The sequence below is a fragment of the Drosophila eugracilis genome, unplaced genomic scaffold (genome assembly GCF_018153835.1).
Source record: "Drosophila eugracilis isolate 14026-0451.02 unplaced genomic scaffold, ASM1815383v1 contig_415, whole genome shotgun sequence".
In the NCBI taxonomy this organism is placed as follows: domain Eukaryota; kingdom Metazoa; phylum Arthropoda; class Insecta; order Diptera; family Drosophilidae; genus Drosophila; species Drosophila eugracilis.
In genome coordinates this window covers 473218-483732 of record NW_024573278.1, presented here as the reverse complement: position 1 = coordinate 483732, position 10515 = coordinate 473218, and the positions used below count along the sequence as shown (strand labels likewise).

At 44.4% G+C, this 10515-nt stretch overlaps 1 protein-coding gene across 1 annotated transcript; it reads right to left on the bottom strand.

The window, feature by feature from the left end:
- Positions 1 to 6058: 6058 nt before the first annotated feature.
- LOC108111806 (calphotin) lies at positions 6059 to 10109 on the bottom strand. The gene is given in 5 exon segments (XM_017221404.2): positions 6059 to 6658; positions 6660 to 8333; positions 8336 to 9031; positions 9033 to 9521; positions 9850 to 10109. Coding segments are annotated over 4 exon segments (3243 nt in total). The 5' UTR covers positions 9396 to 9521; positions 9850 to 10109; the 3' UTR covers positions 6059 to 6148.
- Positions 10110 to 10515: the final 406 nt, after the last annotated feature.

Genomic DNA, 10515 nt, shown 5'->3' with positions numbered 1-10515 from the left:
GTCCCTTGAGAAATAAATTTGCTAATTTTTAGGGAAATTTCAGAGAATTTGGTTTTCGGAACAGAGACACACATGTAGTTGTGTAAGCTTGAGCTAGGGGCATTCCATTTGACCAACCTCTGTTGCCGTCGTTTGCTCGGTTTCCCAGTTTCCCTGTTTTCCAGCTAGTGCGGCTGCTTGTGTTACCTCATCTTTCTTTTACGCCCCAGACTATTTGGCATTAACGAAATTTATTTATGCGGGTGTTTAGTGGGGCGTAAAAGGAGTACATATGGCCATCCCATCCAGTCGGGCGAACACGCCCACCGGGCCAACTTACGAATGCAGGACACGCTTAGGATGAATTGAAAGGATTCTCGATGGCTAGCCAAGGTGTAGGTAGGTCGGGCTCGATGGCTGGATGGCCGGCTGGTCTGCCAAGTCTGGTCAAGAATAATGATTTAAATGCTGTTTTGTCTCTGCCAACAGATGGGCTTGAAGTTGGACTACGAGCGGCAGTCAGAGTTTGAGAAATGCCAGGCATACATAAGTAATGGCGGTGGAGTAGGTGGCCCAATGAAGCGTTAACTCAAATGTTAAACAAATGTAATGTTCCGGACGACTGGGTCGTATACCCTCAAGGAGGAGAACGAGTTGGAAGCGGACCTCGAGCCAGCCAGAGCTTGGATAACACAAATAATATTAAATTGATTGCACAAACAAAACAGCAGCGGAAGTGTAAATGATTTAACACAATTCCTATTTCTATTCGCATTCCGCATCCTCGACTTTTGACTGTTGTCCGTCTTGGTATTGGTCTTGGCCTTATTTCTGCTCTCAGCCATCTGCTCTGTTCAAACACTAAGAGTTTTGGTCCATGCTCGACGGCGTGGAAAGCGGGAAATTCCTATCGCTTGTAATGTAGTTTATTTTGATTGCCATTCAGTTTCGTAACTGTGTCATTAATTCCTTATTATTTTACATGGTTATCTAAGAACGATTATTGTGGTAGATTTTCTTCAAATGATTCATAGATTTGATTTATTGTTTACTTTGTAATCAGTTTTTGAAGAGGTTCGTGGTCTTAATAGCATTTATATTTCATTACACTGCAATGGTTGTTTGCTTAAAATAGTCATTGTCATTAACATGATAGTCTTTCCATGTCACGATCGCTAGGACAAAGTATGTCAAATATTGCAAGTTTAAACAGATCAGCTTACTTTATCTATAATCACTTATTTACGATTCCTTTGCTTAAAGTTAACATTCGCGTTTAGTTTTCATAATTATTTAAATCTGTAGACTTTGTTTTTAGTTTTCACACTTTCGTATATTGTCGTTTTGGTTGGTTATTTTATTTTGAACATAATAATTTGTATCTCCATTTAAATAATTACATCACTGTCCGATCACTGTTAGCTGTCAAAGATCCTTTCCAGAATTAACCATTTATAACTCTCCGAGGAGGCTGATTTCTCAGAAGCTTTAAAGCGAGAATCGAACCACGCTTGGCACCGGCTAAAAGTAAACTAAGCCAACTGACGACACCTTAACAGGCCAAACGAATCGGGGCCCGAAGTTAACCGAAGAGCTTGCCTCGGTGGCGTATACGCAATATTCGCTAACAGCGAAAGAGAACTCGAAATGCTGTAAGCGAAAGTTTACTGTTGCACGAATACCGGCCAAAATGAAATGTTAACTCTGTCAAGTCTGTAAACGAAACAAATGCAATTACACGGCTAAACTGGTCTTTTGTTATTGGCCATGTTTTATGCATTGGGCTGTTAGCCAAATTACTCATTAGGATTTTATGTAAATTTCAGTCTGCGAAAGCATAAACTCTGGGGAGACCCAAATTATCCCTTTAAGCCATGCCAATTTCAAGACAAAGGGTTAGGGCTGGAAAAGGAGGCTGCAATCATAGCACCGTTTATAGCAGCTTAACAGTGCGATAACATAATTCCTCATTAACGTCGAACCAAAGGCGCCTGTACAATCCTCGAAAAAAATAGTCGTGGCCAAAAAAAAGAAACGAGGGGCAAAAACAAAGCGGATGAAAAGGATACGAACGAAAGTGGGACAGCAGCAGCAAGAGCTGGGGAAACCGCATCTTGGCCGGATATGCCATGGCAAAGTGCAAAACACAGGGATAGCCGCGGATATAGCGGGTAGCAAGGAAAACAAAGAACCAAATTATAATGCAGACGAACGGGCCATAGATGTCGCCGCGAATTGCGAAGACATTCGCAACTTTGAAGGGTGGAGTCCGCTTTAGCAGAGCAGCAAAAGCCGAGACGAAAAAAACGGAAGCTTTTGCATAAAATTCAATTTGTCGTGTGCAGCAGCCATGAATATGCCGAACTCCGGCTTTAAGCCGAACCTGATGATGGTCCTCTGGTCGGTCCACCACCCCCTGGGTGTAACATATGCGCGAAATTACTTACGTAGTGCTGTCACTGACAGTTTCGGATCTGGAACCACCCAACCCCAATCCCAGACCCAATCCCAGTACCAACCTCAACCCATCCAATCCCAGCTCCCAGAAACATACCCATCGCCATGCCGAAAAACCCCACAAAGGCTTGTAAAACAATGGCTGCATATATGCAGAAGACACATTCACTTTTTAATACGGCCCCACCCCCATACACAATTTCGAATATTTTTATTGTTTATATAGTTAAATAAGTGAACCACCCACGGCCACACACGCACACACAGACATTCACAATCATTGGCAAATTAAAACGATTTTTGCATATATTCCTTTGTTTTGCTTTACACAGTCGTATTGAAAGGCCCGCAGCTAATTGTTTTTCATAAAATGAATAAAACTAAAAGAATTACTCAAAAACATTTGCCCGTAACACAGACATGCCGAGGGTTAATTATAGGGCTATTATATGGGCTTAGGAGCTTGATTGGACAAATGTTTGTATCTCTTCGGCTAATGGGAGTTGTCATTCGCAGAATTCAAATTAGTTTGATGAAAAGTGATTACATTGATTGAAATGAAGTTAATTAACACGAAATTCCCCATGTATTTTAATTTTAAACCATACCTTAAGGCTCTTTTCCGCTCTACAGTACTTTCCCTTTCCAACTCAACTCAATATAAACAATCGAGCGAGTTATCCCTGCCAGTTCGAATGAAGAAAAATTTTCCGCTTAGCTCTGCAGTTCACTCAATAGAACTCAATCATGCAAGACCCTTGAAAATGAATTTCTCCTTGCCTTTTGCACACCTTTCACTTTTTTCTTACAAGTCATTAATCACAGTTGTTGAAAAGCAGAGGTGGAGAAAAAATTAAAAAATTACTCAAAGGAGCAGATAAAAAATTGGATAAGAATGCGCCGTCTTAAATGGGTCGCTGGAATTAACGCGATTAAGTTGGACAAACGCCTGCTCCGATTACAAAGGATAATCAAATTAAGATCGAAAACAGATATCTTAGCTTTTCATATATATATATATATATATAGTGAAAGATAAGACAGAGCGATTAACTTAAAAAGAAAGGGTAAAGTCTTTGTCAGAGGTTGGATCTTAATTAAGCATCGGATTGCCAGTGACAGCGAAAATGCAGATGAGTGTAAAAAGGAAGGGTGAGCTTTTAAGGGATAGAAAAATAAATCACTAAACTCGAAAATATATAAACTGTTCCCCAGTTAGAGCTCTCGTTGCCAGCCATTATCTACCTAAAATCAGTGCATGAAATCTCTGGTCAGGAAAAGGCATGCCAGCCAGGAAAAACATAAATTTCTGGGCAAAATGTTCAGCAGCCACCAATTAATTCAAAATTTATAGCCAGTCAAGCACTAAGGCATCATTGTCCACAGCCCGGCACATTCATCGTGTCTGGCTAATGTGAACGTGAACCCATGGGCGGTGTAACGGGGGGGTGGCATTGAGGGGGCTTAGGTAAAGGGATAATTCCAATTTTGCAGCTGAATGGGGGTTTTTCAGGGGGGCGGGGGAGTGCAACAAGGGACCGCATTAGCCGCAATGGTCGTGTGTGACAGCTGGACGTTGTCGCATATGAGGAGTATTCAGGCCCTGACTGTGTCATTTATGCATTGCCGACTGATTGATTTGGCACACTCTGGAGCCCCTCAGCACAAGGCAGTCAAGTAAATGTTCAACCAATGTTCCTGCGGTCGACAGCAGCTTCTGCCTGAAGTGTTGATCACTGCACTCGGAAAAGCGAACCGAATATGGCAATATCAACTAATGAACTTTGTCTAGTAGCCATGAATGCATTAGAAAGCTCTTTAAGCTGAAATCCAATTAAAAGTCATTAGGAATAGGATTCATTTCATGGGTATGCATAGATTACATACTTTATTTAGCAAATAAAACTACTTAAAAATATAGAAGAGAAGGTAGAAGATAAAATATAATATATTTAGCCATCTCATCCAAGAAAATTTCAGCTTTAGTTTCAGCAACCAATTGGAAAGTTGGTTCCATGTTTTAAGCTTGAAAGGCTAGAGCAAAAAGAAAATCATATATTTTCGATCAACCTACTAGTTTACTCTTATTTATGCCTCATACAACTTTAATAGACGTAAATAGAAAACTTTCAAATCGTTTCAAAATCAAAAATCATTTCAATTTGGTACTTTCAGGCAGAGTAAATAACATTTATCCCAGAAAATACAGAGGGGATGGAGCAGTAAATGATGCCTTAAACAGAGTTCAAATGACAGTGAAAATCTTTTTGCAAATCCTCTAGGCAACAATTACACATTTGGCTGTGACTCGGTCCGAGTTGCTCTGTGCTGGCATTAATGCGGTTAGGTTGTGTAACCTTCATCTCAGTCGCATGAGAATAGCCGACTATCCCCCCCGCCTCCGAAAGTGCCAAAAAGTCTAAAAAAGGAAATTCGTTTTTTCAGTTTCGGGTAGCTGTAGCTGTTGTTTTGGTCCTGTGGCACAGCATCCTCTGCATGACAACTTCACTCTGTTGCTCCATTTGCAACATTTATGGGATTTCGTATGTTGTTGTCTGTCCTGTGCATGTATGTGCGTGTTTCTGTATCTGTGCGGTGTATCTGTGTGCGGGAGGTCATTTTATTGTTTCCAGACAAAATGGTCAAATGGGAATTCGGCTTTCAGCTCAGCTTTTTTGGCCCTGTTTCAGTGTGTTTCTGTGTGAGTAGCCGATAGATTTAGATTGAACTGTCGAACATGTTAGTGGAGCACAAGCCAAAAAACAAGGGGACGCTATCGGAGATAGGCCAACGAACCAGTTAGCCGGCCAAAGCAATGCAAATGATTAGAATAATCGCCGTAGGTGTTTGACTTATCCGGACTTACTTGCCCATAAACACAAATTTCATTTTGCCGCAATAAAAGTTTCCATTTGCCCCTTTCGAATGCCTTTTATGGCTCTCGTTTGACTTTTAAACCAAGATTCATCCATCCCGATCAAAATAAATTCCATGGGCTCATTGTAAAATGAAAGCAATGGAAAACGATTTCCTTTAAGCCTTTGGGAAAGCGTGTGAGCGGGAGTTCCTTATTAAATTATTCGTTGATACATTTCCAATTATCAGAACTCACCAGTTTTCTTGGTAGAAGAGCCATCCGTAATTCTAATTTATGTTTTTTGCCGCTGACAAAATGGGGGGAAATATTCATTCATTTGCACCTTTCACAATCGTCGGTATTTTCGCCTCGCTCCCTTTTCGGAATGCTAATTTCTCGCGTGGAAATTTTCCACGAGTTGGCAAATTAGGTTCTGCGGCTGTTGTGTTAGAGTACCAGCCATGTTGATATGTCCAGAATGGGAAAACAGAAGATTTGTTTCGGTTTCATGAATTTTGCATTTAACAATTTGTGCCAAACAATATTTTACAGCACTCATAAGCCGTATTTTTAGGTTGTTTCTAATGTAAAATAACTTGTTTAATGAATTGAGCCACAAATTATTGCTAAATGGGTTGCTGCCAGTGGAGATTTATATCATCCAAATGTGTATCATTCAAAAAGGTTACCAATTAGTAATTAGTAAGATTAGTATGTTCTCAAATTATCAGTTTATATGAATGAGAAATGAGAAATAAATTTGGTAATTATCTGCAATTTATTATTAGGTCTGTGACCTTTTTATTATCCATTTTATAACTTTTATATTTTAAAATGATCTATATTAAGTTGATTTCATTTAGGTGGTCCAAGAATTTTCTCGATTTCACAGAGTCTGTCCATCACCTGCTGATTTCTGGCCTTCTGATCCTTTAGCTTCTCCCCTATGGCATCCAGTGTGGCTGCAATGGCCAACAGGGAAACATCGGTGGTCTGAAGATCTCTAAGCAAAGGAGTTATCTTTGCCACGGGAACGGAGTCTGTTGGTGGAGATGATTGATCAGGGATTTCAGCTGCCACGACCTCTTCTACTGGTTTTTCTGCATTAACAGGGACTTCTTCTCCAGTGATGGCAGCTGTTTCTACTACTTCCTCAACTGCAGCTGGTTCTTCGGCTGCTGGCGTTTCTGAAACGACTGGTTCTGGAGAAGATTGGACCTCTTCGACTGCAACTGATGTTTCAACGGGCTCCTCAACTGGGACAACTATCTCAGAAGTCGGCTCCACAGCAACTATTTCAACTTCTGGAGATTGTTCCTGGGCAGTTGCACGTTGGATCCTCAATAGCCGAGGGACTCTGCTCAACAACATCCTCGGCTGGTTTTATCGTTGTCTCTAGAGTCTCAGCCACTGGGATCTCTTGGGCAACAGGAATGGGTGCTTCTGGTTCAGAGATCGGCACTACAGGTTCAACGGCTGTAGTGATCGGCACTTCGGTTGATTCCAAACTAGGCTCAGGATCAACTGGCTCAACTGCTGCAACAGCAGCGGTTTCTGGTGTGGGGATTTCGGAAACGGGAGACGCTTCGACAGCTGGTACCGAAGTCGCTGTAGAAGCTTTGATTGGTTCAGGAGTCTGCTCAACAATATCCTCCGCTGTCTTGACCGCCGTCTCTGGAATCTCTGAACCGGAAATTTCTTGAGCGACAGGAATGGTTGCATCCGGTTCAGGGCTTGGAGCTGCTGCTTCAACAGGATCAGGTATCGGAACTTCGGTTGATTCCGGAACAGGTTCAACTGCTGCAACACTAACAGGATCAGGAGTGGCGGTTTCGGCAATGGGAGAGGCTTCGTTTGGAGTGCCTGTATGTGGTTCCGGAGTCGTCACAGGAGCCTCGATTGGTACAGGCTCCGGAATTACCTCTGGGGCCGGAACGGAAATCTCTGCAACAGGTTCTTGAATCGGTGCTGGAGCTTCTTGAGTTTCGGCTGCAACAACCACTGGTTCTTGGATTGCAACTGGAGTCTCCACAGGCAAAGGCTCCACTGGACTGGCTGCGATTGTTTCCGGTTCTGGTATTGGAGCTGGAATTGCTTCTGAAACGACGGTCGACTCCACGGTTACAACTTCTGGAGCAGGAATAGACTCTGTCGGAGCTGAAGTTTCCGACAATGCAACCTGCGGTGTAGATTCTGCAATAGCCGCTTCTGTGGGAGGTTCAATTGGTTGAGCAACTACTGGCTCCGAAATGGCATCCGGCTCTGTTGCAGCAATTACTGGTATGTTGGCGACGACAGGAGCAACGCCCACTGGTGGTGATACAGCTACCGGAGTCTCGGCAACAGGTGGTGCAGCGTCAACGGCAGGGGTCTCTGGAATCGGTGCTGAGGCTGCAACATCCGCAGCTATCACGGGGGCAACAACTATTGGTGTCTCAACAACAGGTGGCGGAGTAGCGACACAAGGCTCCACAGGTGGTGGAGCTTCCACAGCCACTGGAACCTCCTTAACTACCGGCGTCTCCGCAATAGGTGTGGCAACAATGGGTGGTGCAACCGCCACTGGCTCTGTAGCAACGGGAGGGGCAGCAATCACAGGTGGAGGAACAACGGCTGGAGCAACAACAGGAGCAGCGACAGGAACAACGACTGGTGTTTCTGGTACAGGTGTTGATACTGCAACAACGCTAGGTGCCACAGGTGTTGGAACAGGAGCGGGGGCTTCAGCAACAGCAGCTGGTGGTGTTTCGGTCACAGGAGTGACTACTGCAGCCGTTGCATCAGGAGTCGGTGCTGCGGCAACTGGCGACACCACTGGTGGTGGCACAGAGACAGTGGTTTCGGAAACAGCAGCTGGTGGTGTTGTAATCACAGCAGCAACTACTGGAGCTGCTGCCACAGGTGGTGCAACTGCAACCAGAGTTTCAATGGCAGCAGCGGGAACAGGAACAACTTCAGGAGCCGCTACAGGAGGCGTTGGTGTCGGTGCAACTGGAGCCGCCACAGCAGCAGGAGCGGGTGAAGTTGCGATCACAGGAGCAACTGCAATTGGAATTTCTGCGGGGGCGTTTCAATTACAGGAGCAACTACAACAGCGGCTGCAGCAGGCGTTGGTGTCGATGCAACTGGAGCTGCCACAGTTTCAGTAGCAGCAGCGGGAGTTGCGATCACATGTGGAGCAATGGCAATCGGAGATTCAATGGCAGCAGCGGGTGGCGTTGCACTTACAGGAACAACTGCAGGAGCCGCTACAGGAGGCGTTGGTGCCGGTGCTACTGGAGACGCCACAGCAGCAGGAGCGGGAAGAGTTGCGATCACAGGAGCGACTACCGGAGCTGCTGCCACAGGTGGTGCAACTGCAACCGGAGATTCAATGGCATCAGCAGGTGACGTTGGAGCCGCTGCAGTAGGCGTTGGTGTTGATGGAATTGGAGCCGCAACAGCTTCAGTAGCAGCAGCGGGAGCTGCGATCACAGGAGCGACTACTGGAGCTGCTGCAGGCGTTGATGTTGCGGCCACTGCAGGGGCTACTGGGGCTGGAACAGAAACTGGAGTCTCTACAACAGAAGCTGGTGGCGATGCGATCACTGGAGCTGCTGTAGCAGGCGTTGGTGTTGCGACAACTGGAGGCACCACCGGTAGTTGAACAGAAACCGAAGTTTCGGAAGCAGCAACGGCTGGTGTTGCGATCGCAGTGGGCACTACTGGTGCTACTGCCACAGGTGTGGGTGCTGCAACCTACAGGACTTGCCACTGCTGATTGAACTGCAACCGGAGTTTCAATAGCAGTAGCAGGTGGAGTCGCGATTATAGGAGCAACTGCTACAGCCGCTGGTGTTGCGACAATAGGAGGAGCCACAGATGCGACGGGGGCAGCAACAACAGGAGTCGGGACTGTTGTAGTAGCCACAGGGGCGACGGGCGATGGAACTGCTGCTGGTGGGGCAGTTGCAGTAGGAAGCGCAGCAGAAATAGGTGTTGCCACTGGTGCAGAAGCTACTGGTGCGGGCGTTGCTAGTTGGGCGGGAGTAACAACCGGTGTTGCAGCTGCAGGTGGTGCTGGAGGGACAGGATCAGGTGCTGGAGTCGTTCCTTGTTCCATGTTCTATTTGTTTGTCCACTTCCACACGAAAGGTCAATCCGTTCTTTCCTTATGGGCAGGCTTTCACTTATCAAGGGCTCAGCGAAAGAGAAGTTTCATGGCCAACTTTTCATGGTCAGTAGAGAACTGAGAACAGAGCAAAAGAGGAACATGAATAAGCATTAAATGAGATAAGCCTTATTTTGGCCTTGAATTTGGCCATTGCCCCAAATAAAATTAAAATCGATGACGGAACAGGCAAGAAGAAACGAAAAAGAAAACAAAATAAGCCCCCGTCATATCTTTTAACTGATTCTTGTTGAAAAATCGATCGAATAAATTGAGCTTCATTAAGTATGACTAGAAATGTTGCAACCAAAAATCAAAACCATTTTAAATTTAATCTCTCTTTTAGAATTTCGTGAATTAAAGTCGTTCTCCTAAAGTTCCATTCTTCATTTGTGTCAATCATTACCTTAGGTGAGTTACTAAAGTTTAATTTAATTTCAGCAATGACTAACAATTATTATTGCTGCAGGTGTAATCCTAGGATTTAAGTTCGTTTGTTACGTCCTCGATGTTAGTTTCTCATCCTTTCAAGAGTTTTTTCAATAATACTAACCGAATAGTCTAATATTTTTAGACAGCGACCGACTTTTCGTTGTAAAAATCTGCAGCTAACTAGTCAGTTGACTCAGTTTTCTTGGGCATTTTCACCTCTTTTCATTGGTTTGCCTTCGTTCAGAAGACTGACAACTGCCCATTGAGCACAAGTACCATACGCATAGTTTCAAGTGCTTTTTGTGTTTTTTCGTTTAGCTTCTAAGGTGCTTAGCAGCTGACCTTAGTCAGTATTAAATATTTTCCGGTTCGCACGAGAAGGCATTTGGTGTGCGCTGAAAAGTGTGCTACATGCGTTTGCGTTCACCAGTTCGTATGAGTGATATTCTTGTATTATCGATTCTGTTCGCATCTTGCCAAATGCATTGAATTCATCTAAGGGAAACCCTTTTAAGGATTTATTCCCGCTTCATTGCATATCGCTTACCACTCGCTTTGTCAGCTGCACTCGCAGACACATAACTGGTTATTTACACAATACTGATTACTTTGCCGTATTTGCAATGTAGTTGTCAACAAA